The sequence below is a fragment of the Daphnia magna genome, unplaced genomic scaffold (genome assembly GCF_020631705.1).
Source record: "Daphnia magna isolate NIES unplaced genomic scaffold, ASM2063170v1.1 Dm_contigs120, whole genome shotgun sequence".
Taxonomy (NCBI): domain Eukaryota; kingdom Metazoa; phylum Arthropoda; class Branchiopoda; order Diplostraca; family Daphniidae; genus Daphnia; species Daphnia magna.
In genome coordinates this window covers 1-14022 of record NW_025533130.1, presented here as the reverse complement: position 1 = coordinate 14022, position 14022 = coordinate 1, and the positions used below count along the sequence as shown (strand labels likewise).

At 44.3% G+C, this 14022-nt stretch overlaps 1 protein-coding gene, 1 non-coding gene and 1 pseudogene across 2 annotated transcripts; all 3 read left to right on the top strand.

Annotated features, from left to right (window-relative positions):
• The first annotated feature begins 50 nt into the window (after positions 1-50).
• On the top strand, positions 51-4036 carry LOC123466836. Its single transcript, XM_045166968.1, is given in 7 exon segments — positions 51-874; positions 876-940; positions 992-1067; positions 1937-2231; positions 3164-3405; positions 3455-3689; positions 3806-4036. Coding segments are annotated over 7 exon segments (1968 nt in total).
• A 943-nt stretch (positions 4037-4979) lies between these two features.
• Positions 4980-10145, top strand: LOC123466854 (annotated as a pseudogene).
• Positions 10146-13643: 3498 nt separating this feature from the next.
• Positions 13644-13715, top strand: Trnaq-cug. The gene has a single exon. It is a non-coding gene; the product is annotated as a tRNA-Gln (tRNA).
• Positions 13716-14022: the final 307 nt, after the last annotated feature.

The window sequence follows — 14022 nt, the reverse complement described above, 5'->3', positions numbered from 1 at the left end:
ATATTGCAGCAAACCATGCTTTCAAGACTCCCAGAAGGCCCACAGCAAGAATGTCTTCCTCATCAACAGCATTAATCAAGCATCTTCCCAGCCGTCTACAGAAACTGAGGACATTCACCACCCCAAAAACCAGTACCAAGTCAAAACGCCCGCTGTCAGCTAACTCCAGCATCGACGAGTCTAGAGCTGACTCCAGAAAAACTCGTTGCGAGGATCTCTCCAGCTTCACAGAAGATCCTGAGCTCTCGCATCTTGACTCTCTCTCCAAAGAAGCTGTCAGCTCTAAACTCCGTGCTGCTCTCGACCTTGCAAAGGCCCAACACGACCACATCGCCAAGCTGGAAGCTGAGTTGATTAACGTTAAACTAGCTTTCGCGGACTCGATGACCCTACGATACATGAATCAGCAATCGTCATCTTCCAATCCGCCACCTTCCAGTGATACTCCACTGCCGTCCACATCGACTTACTCTCAAGCCGTAAAAGGCCGTCAAGCACCCGTTCTCGTTGCCAGCTACGCCGCATCTGCAAAGCCTGCTGATCGCATATCTCTCGCCGGTATGGAGGAGCTGCTTGGTTCCAGTGGTGGTGGCCCTGTTCCTGCCTCTGTCAGACAAAAAGACAACAACATCATCGTCCGATTAGCTGATCCAGCTGGCCTCGATCGGGCCAAAACCATCTTGGAATCCAAAGCCGGACCAGACAGTATCAATGTTTTTAACTCTGTTTCACGTCCATCTAAATTTTCCCGGCTGTTGCCCCTTTTTGTCAATCTTAGCTATCTACCCAGCCTTAAAAAAGAGTTGATGTTAAGGAATCGTGGCCTGAGAGGAAAAATTGAGTCTGTGTCCCAACTGTTCGCCAAACCTGACTCCCAAAAAAGGCCATGTAAAAATTCTATTCAACTGCAAGGTAGCCAGAGATCACGCTCTGGCTGAAGGTGAAATTGATTTTTTTAATACTACTGCTCGCATTGTTGAAATTCTTTTAGACCGTGAGGTTCGTCGCTGTTTTAAATGCCAAGGTTATGGTCACGTTCAGGCATCCTGCCGTGACCCTAACCCAAGGTGTGGTAAATGCGCAGGCGCGCACCTTACCCGCGACTGTAATTCTCTGATCAGAAAATGTGTTAATTGTGGTGGTGCCCACCAATCTGGAGATCGATATTGTCCCACCCAAATGAAAGCGGTGGCGAGGTACAGGGCAAAAATGGAGAAAAGTTAATGCGTGTGTCTCCTAGTTCAACAAACAGTCTGTTTCGGTGCTTACAGGTGAATCTCCGCCACTCAAGGGTTGCCTCGTCTTCTCTTGCTCAAGTCATTGTCGAAAACGTTTTAGACATTGTTCTCATTCAAGAACCTTTCAGCAAAGGCCACCAGTCTCCCTCCATCATCAATATTCCACCAGGCTATGGTTGTTGCATTCCACTGTCTCTCTCAAGAAGCATGCCTACGGTGCTGCGATTTTAGTTAAACTTTCTCTTGCCAAGTCTTGTCGGGCAATCGATCGAAGTCGCTCTAACCATATCGCTGCAGTCGATTTACATTCTGCGCACGGCACCTTTCGTTTCATTTCCACTTATCTTCGTCCCTCCATTAAAAACATTGCCGATCAGTTCAGCGCTGATCTCAGCTGCCTTTTCCACGAAACTGTCCATCGTACTCAGTCGACTCTAATGCTCTAAGCAAGGTTTGGAACAGCAAGCTCACTAATAGTAGAGGATCAGAACTTGAATTACTCATCGCTAATCATTTCCTTCGTGTTCTCAATCGACAACTGGATGATCTTGACTTTGTTCCTGCTGGCACCTCATTCCTTGACATCTCTCTAGCCGGGAGTGCTATCACCTGTACACGCTGGTTCTATCCTACCATTCCGTCCTTCTCTGATTACCCATACATATACTTTGAAATCAATCGCTCCCCCTCATCTGCAGTGCACCTGCTCAAGCTCAATCTCGAGCTCCAAATTCCACTCCCCACATCTCTCGTATTCGCCTTGATAAATTTCGCCTAAAAGTCGCAGATGCTGTGAGGAATCTTGTAGTGCAAACTAATCCGACTACCTCCACTATCGATGACATGATTGTAAAGCTCTCTGCCCTCATTTCCTCTGCTGCCAAAAGCTCTAAGAGATCCTACCTACATTCCTGTCTCCACTCGCAGAACGCCTTGGTGGACAAAGGAACTCTGGGTACTTCGTCACAAATCCCGACAGGCTTTTACATTATGGTCAGTCCAACAGACAGAATCTAACAGGCAGGCATTCAAAGCTCACAAAGCTCACCTATCAGAGGGAAATTCGCAACGCCAAACTCTCGTCTTGGAACAAGCTATGTGACTCCCAGCCTAGCAGTAGTGACCTCTTCTCGGCCTAAGGCCAAATCCAAAGCAGCAAATCATCAAACGTCAGCCTTCCATCCTCTATTTCATTTGACGGCTCGATCTCCTCCAATCCTACAGAAATTCTAAAAAAGTGTGCAGTGTTGTATCTTGTCGTGTTGGGCAGAGCCCCTAGCGGTAATGAGCCGTAGTTAATACAGAGAGCTCAGCCTCAGTTTGCACACAGACAGGCTAGTGCATAACATGGTGTCAGAAGTAAACTGAACCAATTGTTCAACATGGCGAGTGATCTTCATCCACCGACATCCTTCTCCTTTGATGGCAATCTGCCTTCAAAGTGGGCTCTTTGGAAAAGCAATTCAAGTGGTATCTTAAGGCCACGAAGAAAAACAAGGAAGACGAAGACGTTCAGGTCGGCGTGCTGATCACGTTGCTTGGCCATGGGCGAGGGCTTACGCATTTACGAGACCTTCACTTGGACAACGCCTGGTGATGAGTCTAAGATTGTGCCAGTGTTAGCTAAGTTTGATGCTCATTTCCCAGCCGAGAAAGAGCCAAAAACATTTGAACGATACAAGTTTTTAACTCGCCACCAGCGTGATGGTGAGTCGTGCGAAACCTTCTTGTTGGGAACTTCAGTCTCTGATAGCTACCTGTGAATACGACTCCCCAGCGTGACTCCATTCTGCGTGACCAGATCGTTATTGGCGTAGCCGAACAACAAAACGCGTGAAAAGTTGTTGTTTGATCCCCAGCTTACTTTGGCCAAAGCAATTGACACATTACGTGCCTGTGAAACGTCTTCGTTGATCGCTGAACAGATGTCAGCTGAAGCAATCAATAGGCTAACCTTGGACAAATTCAAATCAGGAAAACCAGTTCTTGGCAAGTCTGGTCAGGGCGGTGGTCGTCGTAGTTCAACAGAAGTCAACAAGCCTGAACAGGACGACAAATTCAGACCTTCCAGAACTCCCACACTGGTGACAAGTTGCGCAAGTGGTGTGGGGGCAGTCATGTTAAAGTCCGGTGCCCGGCTTTTTGGTAAACAGTGCTCTAAGTGTTGGCAAGTCAAATCATTTTGAAAAAATTTGTAACTCTGAAAACGTTGCCAGTCTCGACGAGTATGTGATCAATTCGCTGAGTGGTCAACAGCAATCACAGTGGAGCGTTGATTTACTCATGGCTGGTTATACGGTGCCTTTCAAGGTTGACACTGGAGCGTCTTGTAACGTAATTCCGTTGTCCTGCTTCAACAAATTAGGACACACGAAGAAGCTCTTGCCTGGTCCTCGAGTTCGCACCTACAATGGACAGTCCCTGCATGTGCTGGGACAACTGGATGTTACTGTTTTTTCAACAGCAAGCGGTTCCAGATTCGTGTAGTCGTGATCAAGAGAAGACAATGTCCCTATTCTGGGACTGCCCAGTTGTTGTGAACTGGGTCTAGTTCATGCATGCCACAGAAGCAGGTCAACGAAATCGTTGTGGACTCGCCGTCGACCAATTTGCCGCCTGCGTTCCAAAATTACAAAGGTGTGTTCATTGGCATCGGTAAATTGTCCATCGAACACGAGATCAAGTTGAAAGACAATTGTGTCCCAGTTGTGCGTCCTCCCCGCCGAATTCCGTTCAAGATTCGTGATTTGGTGAAAAAGAGAGTTGGACGACATGGAACAGCTAAAGTTGATTTGTAAAGTGACTGAGCCTACTGAGTGAGTGACCAGTGCTAGCTGCTTTCAAAAGCGGGTGGTGACGTACGCATCTGTCTCGACCCGTTGGATCTTAACAAAGTGATAAAGCGCCAACACTATCCGGTCTGCCTGCGGAGGAATTATTGCCCGAATTGGAAAGGCAAAGTTTTTCTCAACGCTCGACGCAACGTCGGGTTTCTGCAAATTCCCCTGTCGGAAGAGTCCAGTTTTGTTACGACCTTCGCCACTCCATTTGGACGATATCGTTTTCTTCGTCTACCATTCGGTATTTGCTCAGCCCCAGAGGTTTATCAGCAGGCGATGATACAGTTGTTTGGAGACCTCAGCGGTGTGGAGATCTACTTTGACGATTTCTTCGTTTGGGGCGAGACACGAGAAGAACACGATGACCGTTTGAAAGCCGTGTTTGACAGGTGTGCGCAAGTCAATTTGAAATTGAATGCCACCAAGTGTAAGTTTTTGCAGTCGGAACTTCCCTGGATCGGACACATCATCTCTCTACCAACAGTTGAAGCCGGATCCCGATAAAATTGAAGCCATCCGTGCGTTTCCAGAGCCTGCTTCGAGAGGAAGATCTCCAGCGACTGTTGGGTATGGTAAATTATTGTGGCAAAGTTTTGTGAGCATTTATCGTCGATCACCAAACCGTTGCGAGATCTGCTCAAACATGATGTTGAGTGGGTTTGGGACGCAGCGAGCACGAAAACGTTCCAGGCCGTCAAGGATTTGGTAATTTCGGCACCCACCCTGAAGCTTTTGTTCCGGCTGCTCCAGTGACTGTGTCGGTGGATGCCTCTCCTTTTTGGACTTGGGGCGGTCTTGCTGCCAGATGGCCAGCCAGTGATAGGTTTTGCGTCTAGAACACTGGTAGACTCAGCGCAGGTATGCGCAAATTGAAAAGGAGCTTCTGGCCGTGCAGTTTGGAATGCAGCATTTCCATCATTATGTTTATGGGAGTCACGTTTTAGTAGAAACCGACCACAAGCCCCTCATTGGTCTGGTTGACAAGCCCATTGGCTTATGCACTCCTCGGATTCAGCGAATGCGCCTTCAGCTCCAAGGGTACAGCTACCAGTTGTGCTACAAGCCGGGTAAGGAATTGTACCTTGCTGACACCTTAAGCAGAGCGCCGGACCCTCGTGAATATTCAGGTGATCAGTCGCAATGTCATGATGAACATGTCCACGCTGTCCTCAGTTATGTCATCCCGGGTCCAACGATTCAAGAAAAGTACACTCGAGCCACGGAAGCTGATTCGACCCTGCAGTTGGTCGTCGGACTCGTTAACAACGGCTGGCCTAAGCACAAGCGTGATTGTCCGGTTCCGGCGAAGGCATGTTAGTCCTGAACGGGCAAATTTGTCGACGGCCCGTGGCTTACTTCTTCGGGGGCAGCAAGTGGTTGTGCCATACAGCCTTCAACGTGAAATTCTAGCTAACGTCCATGACGGACACTTCGCGGTGAAACCAAGTCCCTTTGAAAGAGCAAAATCCGCCGTCTTCTGGCCGGGATACGTGGAGCAGATTCGCAACCTTGTCGCTGGATGCAGTATTTGTCAGGAAAGAAGAAACCACAATTCGGCACAGCAGTATTATCCGGCAGAAGTCCCGGAACACCCTTTTCAAATTAATTAGCAACGGATTTCTTCCAGCTTGCTGAAGAAACATTATCTTTTAACAGTCGATTATTTTAGCAAGTGGCCGTGTGTGGGTTGAAATGTCGTCGACTACCAGCCTCTGTCACCATTCGAGAGTTGGAGAAAATTTTCTCTGATTTCGGCGTCCCGGAAACTCTAGTGTCTGATAACGGGCCACAGTTTGGCAGTGCCGAGTTTCGCGAGGTTTTCCCGCCAGCAGCAGTTCTCCCATGTCACGTCAAGCCCGTTCTATCCTCAATCCAACGGCTTCGTTGAACGGTCGGTTCAGACCGTCAAGTCTTCGTTTATAAAAGCCATTGAGAGCGGCCGCTCTCTTCAAGCCGCAGTCCGTGCTATTCGCTCCACTCCAGTTGGTGGTGGCCTCCCGTCTCCGTCCGTCCTGCTTCAGTCTCGTCATTTGAGGGGTAGTCTGCCTTTTTGCCAGCCGCACTCAAGCATCAGCGTATCAACAGTGATGCAGTAGAGGAACTTTTAAAACGCCGACAGGATAAAATGCTGTTTCATCAGTCGTCCGCCGTTTCCAAACGGTATCCGGTTTTTGTCAGTTGGCCAACGTGTTCGTGTTCGCGTCGGAAAAAATGGATTCCTGGTGTAGTGAAGATAGTGTGTCAACAGCCGGATTCCTACGTCGTCAGCACCAGTGATGGAAGTAGGTTTCGCCGGAATCGCAGGGCGATCAACGTTTGCCGTAGTCAGCAAAGCGAAGGTCCAGCAACTCCTCCCACAGTCAACCAGCGGGCCCCTGCAGCAGGGCCCAGCAGAAGACCAAGAGTTTCGTTCATATTTCCGTCCTTCTCCCTGTCTAATTCAGCTGCTAATTCAGCAGTATCCGTTCGCGCTCCGATGATGGTTCCAGTTCCCGGCCCGGCGACAAGGCAACGTGGTGGCACCCGTCTTGTCTTTACCCCCAACTCGCCCAGCGGTGTCTGCGCATGCTGAGCCGATCCGTCAGGCCATTTCTCCCGGCATTACCAGGGGAATCACGCAAGCCTAGAGAGTGGCCGCCACGCTCACGCTCGAGCGCGAGGTTGGCCGCGAAGAACAGGCGGAGTGTTTCGCACAGCCCAGCCAGGTCGACGGCAAGTAATCCGACTTCAACGCTCGATCCTGCCCAGCTAGCAATGGTTCCTCCTTCGGAAGTTCCCGGCAGTCCCCTGGACCCTGTTCAAGATTGTCAAGAGGCGGCGGTTCCAGCTAACTACGACTAACCTAGTCCGTTTCACTGTTCTAGTTTGTGTTGTAATCTCAGAATTCTGGTTTGTTTGTTTTTGTGTTCTCTTATTCATTCTTACTTTGGTTTCCCTTCCTTGTCTTTGCATTACCCGTCTCTTTGGTTGTGTTTAAAAGGAAAGATGTTGTATCTTGTCGTGTTGGGCAGAGCCCCTAGCGGTAATGAGCCGTAGTTAATACCGAGAGGCTCAGCCTCAGTTGCACACAGACAGGCTGAGTGCATAACATGCAGAACATTTTTCCCCTCCCCCACTCTATCTACGCAGGCCCGCACGGACAGCGAAGAGCTTGCGGCCTCCTTCTCTCAATCATCCACGGCATTCGTTGTACCATCCAACTCCCTCCAATCTCCCAGGAGGAGCTTTCTAATGCTATCACCTCTCTGAATCTCAAATCTGCTCCTGGAGCCGATGGCCTTTCCACTGCTATCATTTGTGCAATCTCTAATCAGATAATTGGTCAGCTTCTATTCATCATGAATGCATGTTTCTCTCCTCACTTTCCTAGCTGTTGGAAGGTTGCCAAGGTGACCATTATCGGTAAACCTAACAAACCCGCTCGACACTCTGAATAGCTTTCGACCAATTAGCCTAGTCAACACAATTTGCTAAGATCCTTGAAAAGCTCATTTAAATAGACTCCTTTGCAGTGCGTCGGTCTCTCAATGGTTGAGCCCGACCAACATGGATTCACTCAAGGCAGATCAACTGAAACGGCTGCTCACTCCTTGATTTCTTTTTTGTGACGAAGGCAGAGACGCTAAATGTGTCACAGCATGTGCATTTCTTGATATTAAAAGCGCATTCGACGCTGCTTAGCCCTGCTATTATCTCTGCACTTGCTGTCCGCAACTGCCCAAGATATTTGGTCCAGCTAGTCTTTGACTATCTCTCCAACCGCACGGCCATCCTCTCGCTTGAAGGCTCGACCTCCTCCTTTCACTTTGATCTTGGCTGTCCTCAAGGTGGAGTCCTCTCTCCATTTCTGTGGTCGGTTCTTGTTGATGATGTCCTGCGCCTCAAATTTTCATTTCCGTACCGGATTGGTGGATACGCTGACGATCTGAATGTGGCCACATATCATAAAGACCCTAGCATTGCCACCCGAAATTTACAGACCATGTGTGACGAGGTGTCGAACTGGTGTCTAACCAGCAAACTCTCCCCTCAATGCGACAAAAACGGTGTTTATGATTATGTACAAAAGATTTTTGACTGGTCTCATCTCAGCATCTCTATAAATGGCATGCTTATCCCCCATCTGTAGAGACACTCTTTCTGGGTCTAACAATTGACTGCCGCCTCAAATGGAACTCCCCACTGCAAATAAAATTGCTGCAGCTAAACGTGCATTCTTTACACTGAGATCCGGTCTGAAATCCACCTGGGGATATGACAAAAAGCGTCTAAAATTTCTGTATCACTCTGCGGTTGAGCCTATCTTGCTGTACGGCTGCTCCGTCTGGGCCCCTTTCCTTAACACTAGAAAAGGCGTTAAGCAGCTACGCACCTTCCAGCACTCTATTGCGCTTTCATTGGCCAGCTCTTTCAAAACTGTCTCCGCGGAGGCATGTTTTATTCTAACAAATATCCTTCCGATTGATTTACGTATACAAGAGATCACCCATCTCGATTCAGCTCCGGACGTACAGGATGCTTTTCTGCTCTTTCCACTAAAGTAGCTTACGAGCAAACTTCCACCTTTTCTCCGCTGCTCAAAGGTGATTCCTAACCACCGCCACTTTAATCTCTACTGGCCTCCATGGGCCCCTCCTTTATATCCGACACTGACAAGCGAGATCTGCAGATTACTCCCAACTAAGGATTCTGTTCTTAGAATTTTTGTTGCTACCTCTCAGTGCGGCGACTCTTTTAACTGTTGCAATATCTCCACATGTCATAATAACGTAATGAAAGTGACCAACGGCCCACTTTCGGCTGATAGCTTACACCATGCCAGTCAACTCACTGTCCTTCACGCTTTGATCCAGGCCAGCCATGTTGTTGAGAGCGATGGCAGGTTGAAATCTTTGCCCAGCACATTTCTTCTTTTGCGTTTACTCGCTCGGTGCTCACCTCTCTGAAGTTGAGCGGCTTTGTGTCGACGCCACTGCCCCCTACCGAGATAATTTACGCCTCTTCGTCTGCCAGCCCTCCTCTGCTGAGGGCATCCAACTTGCATTAGCCGGCTGCGACATTCCTAGCTCTGGCCTGAATGTCCTCCCACAACTTCTTATCTCCAAAACTTCTGTCGTTACTCAATCGGGTAAGTTAGTGCGCGATGCATGGCAGACAGAATGGCAGGCTTGCCACAACGGTGCAGTAACTAGAATTTTTCCCCACGATCCAATCAGCAACTGTGGCTTCACCCAAACCAACTCTGTCGCCAGATCGCTCAAATTCTCTCAGGTCACTCTTTCCTCAAAGAACATCAATTTCGCTTCAAATTAACCACTTCTCCAAAGTGTGATTGTGGGGGCGGCTCAGAGTCAGTCTCTCATTTCTTATTTCACTGTCCTCTCTTCTCTACACAACGCCTTGTATTTCTTACGTCTTGTTCCTCTGAGGATGGCCACTGGCCTAGACCTCTCGCCTCTATTCCAACTCATCCCAACATCTGGAAAGCTTTCATTGCTTTCATCCGCTCAACAAACGTCTGCGATAGTATAGCTCATAGGCTACCCTATCTATCGGGGCTAACTAGGCTTTGTTTGTCTTTATAATAATCCTTTTCATCAATTTATCGATTAGACATGTTTTCATTTCTCGACGCCTCCATAATTGTTCTAGGCCCTTTGAGCTTCATAGTCCGCCTCTGAGCAAATGTGCAGCCCATTATGTCTTGGGTTGCATCTCTCCTCTCTCTTGTTGGCCAAGGGAGAGTGAGTCAATTTACCACCCTCCTTCGCTCCCCTAGCTCCATCTCTATCCTCAGCATGCCACAGATCTTCCCACTGCAACTGCGCACGATACCCTCTCTCTGTCTTGGTGGAGGCTGTATCGCGGTGGCCGTCGGCTGGCGGCCTCGAAGGTCCACCAAACCGAGTAGGCTCCAGCAAGCCAAACAGAGATCGTGTACGTTCCGCCCCCTCTCAGTGTGGGTGCAGGATAGGCCCAGTTTCCCCCCTGTACATATATATATATCTGGTATCCACTCGTGTATATCACTGTCGCATGTATTCTAGTCGTTGACTACGGAAAATAAACTCCGGACAATACTCCAACCTCAGTGCGTCCAGCTATTAAAAAAAAAAAAAAAATAATACTATACTATACTATACTATACTATACTTGAGTTGAGTTATACTATACTCTTTAAGGTATTACTGTTTTGTTTTAAAAATATTAATATGTTGACAAATTTATTAATTGACCTATGATATTAGTTGTTCCGACTATGCAAATGTATTCTGCAGCCCTCGTTCCGCATTTTATGCTCGTCGCAGGGTGTTTTTCATAATATACTATGCATACTACTGTACAAAGGATGCTTTGATTTAATTTATTAAAATACTAACAGTTGTATTTTGGTCCATGTTCAATTACCTGTCCATGTTGCTAACTTAAATATAGTTTTTTTCTGTAGGTTGGCATCGATTCCTGTTGCTTCTGGGCAACACCGTTTTCAGTACTTCAAACTACGTTGGTAAACTATTGTTAAGACTCTGATTAAGATTTCACATGATCATCTTATAATGCATGTTTTGGTATTCAGATGTTATCTTTTGCAGCATGGGAGAACTTTTCATATAGTTATTTTGGAACCGTGACACTAATACCTGCAGAAACTTTTCACAGCTTTTTGGAATTGTTATTCTGCATAAAATTTCATCCCATCATCTGAGAGTTACGATTCACAGGTGACAAAATAATTGTTTTTATTGTGTTGTCTATAAAAGCAATGGGTGGTGATCTCACTATGTAGGCAGGACTTCTTTGATGAACTACATAATAAATGAAACAATACAGGTTATTTCCTGAATAAATATAGAACCACATATTCTTCATTTATATTGTTTCATTATTTGTAGGTGCTGGTATACTATCCATGGCAAACTGCGGGCTAAACAAAAATGGAGCTAAGTTTTTTATAACACTTTGTTATTGAGAACTTGTGTGATTGTAAGAAATAGTAATTAGTGTATAATTAAAAATTTATTATAGCCCCAACACAATAGCTTCATGTCATGCACTCCATATTTAGAAAGATCTACTATGGCATGTCTGTTGTGAAACGGATTGGGTTTGTTGTAACCGATAAAGATGACAGGCCAACTGATGAAGTGAAAATTGTGAAATGTATAATCAAATATGAATGTAGATTTCACTACTAAATTTTTATTTTTTGCTATGGGCTACAATGTAATTATCTATATGGTGGATATTATGTTGATGGTTGTATCTATTAATGAAATAGTTCTCAGTTATACGTATTTGATTTTGTATTTATTACTTATACAATTTAAACTAATGAATTATTTATTTATGTTTTACCTTTCTTGTTTTGGACAAATTATAAACAATCTCAGAAAACACTTGTGTTTGCAACGCTAGATTCTGTTAACTCATCATAGCTAATTGAGTAGCCACCAATACTTGAAAGGTATCTAACACCTAGAAAAGAAAATAGAATATTAATAATGTAGATTACATGTCTGTAGTTGTATTTGTATTTTTTTAATTTTTGAATCTGTATCAGATGACAGTAGTAGATAGTTTTTCAGTGTTGTGACTTTATATGTATAATTATGTAATTGCTAGTTTTTATGAATTATTCTTAATAGAATTTATTTGCTTGTTATTTATTTAAATAAATTTAGTTATAATTTAGTATTTGAAAATGAGTTATTGTGTGTAAATTTTATATATATAGATTTTAAAATATAACATGCAACAACGAATAATTTCATGTAGCAGACGACATATTGTATTCTTTTGTATTTCATTCATTTTTAAAGTTTGTAGTGTATACATCTGTGTATTGGATAACTTTTTTTAAGGTAAGTGTTCGTTGTTAATATTTTGGTAATAGAGTAGTGTTATTAGAGTAATTTTTTTATTATTATTATTTATTTGACTAATTTAATTACTTAACTTAATTATACATTACTTTATAAAGTTATTAGTAACTTAATAGATTTACTTTACCTTACTGATTAACAAAATGTTACTTTACTTAACTTAAATGTGTTAATTTTACTTAATATTTAGAGTGTTTAACTTAATTATTTTACTTTACTTTACTATTTTACTTAGTACTTTGCTTTACTTTACTATTTTACTTTATTACTTTACTTTACTTTACTATTTTACTTTATTACTTTACTATTACATTACTTTACCCACCCAAAAGCCCCTATTTTGCCTCGCATAGCTCAGGCTTGGTCCCGTTTGAACTACTAAGTATAGTTAAGTTAAGTTATTTTAGTTTACTATTTTACTTTATTACTTTACTATTACATTACTTTACCCACCCCAAAACCTAATTTTGCCTCGCATCCTCGGGCTTGGTCCCGTTTAGTTCCTTAAGTATAGTTAAAGTTAAGTTATGTTAGTTAAGTTAATTTGGTCGGGTAAAATAGACTTTTACCAACAATCCTATGATACCGTAAACTCTTTACTACCTAAATGAATAAACAACTAATTTGTCTAGCGCACAACTAAAATCTGGTGATCTGTACCAAGAGTAGAAACTCCCATAGTTCATGTGAAAGAAATAAATGAATAATATGCTTTCAGTATTTGATGTCCAATTATTTTGTTAACACGGCTTAAACTCTGTGCGTTTTCCCGAACGAAACCTGTTAGGTAGGTGGTGTTCTGCCGTGTTAGGCCATCTTGTGAAGGACTCAGAAACCAAGCCACTAGCGCACTTGACATTCTACCGGTAGATGGCGTATCCAGAATGTCACAATAGCAGACGGAAAACAACAATGTGACTGTGAGCCGAGAAGCAAACGCTGTTTTCATCTTTGCTGGTTTGCTACATGATGACCGTTATTTGGAATCAAAGCAATGTAAGATTTTTTTTTTTTGGTTTGTTTGAAGGTTTCACTCATTTTGCGTGACATGGACACCCTTATTTTCGACCAAGATAAACAAAATTGGAAAATTTGTCGGCTTCTTCATTTTTTCAGGACATGGATACCGTGATTTTGGATCAAGGTAATGTAAGACTTATTTGAAAATATGTGGGTTTCATAATTTGTCGTCGCATGATCAAAGAAACTACGAATGGTGTTAATGTATTGAATAACATAGGCAGCATGTATTACATAGCCCGGTTAGCTCAGTTGGTAGGGCGCGGGACTTTTAATCCTGAGGTCGAGGGTTCAATTCTCTCATCGGGCGTAATTTGAAGAGTTTTCTTCCAGCGAGTTCTCAATACCGGTGTTTTCGTTAAGTTTGTATGATATTGAAATCATCCGCTAACGCATTAGGGCTCAATACCTCAACGTGGTGGAGGTAATCAGACGAGGTGACCGAGTGGTTAAGGTGATGGACTGCTAATCCATTAAGCATTGCACGCGTGGGTTCGAATCCAATCTTCGTCGGGAAACTTAAACTAGAGGTCAATTTCGATGCTAAAGATGTTTGTCATAGTCAAGTGTACATCCTTGAGAAAACATTGATTGATGCATTCAATTAAGAAAGCCTCATTTGTTATAAGTGATTCTATGGTGTTTGATCATTTGTTAGCAGTGGTTCTATGGTGTAATGGTTAGCACTTCAGACTCTGACTCTGACAATCTGAGTTCAAATCTCGGTAGAACCTTTATTATCGTACCCGTGGTATTTCTTGTTTTACATGCAGCATTTAGAAACCAACCAGCTCTTACAGAAATTGACTGTTAGTGGAAAAAATTTAGTTACTTTACTTAACACTGCCCCGAGTGAGGTTCGAACTCACGACCTCGAGATTATGAGACTCGCGTGCCTGCTGCGCTATCGAGGCATGTATGCATATTCAGCATTCTGATCGAGAAACAATCCTATGATACCGTAAACTCTTTACTACCTAAATGAATAAACAACTTAATTTGTTAGCACGCGCAACTAAAATCTGGTGAAATGACTGCAGC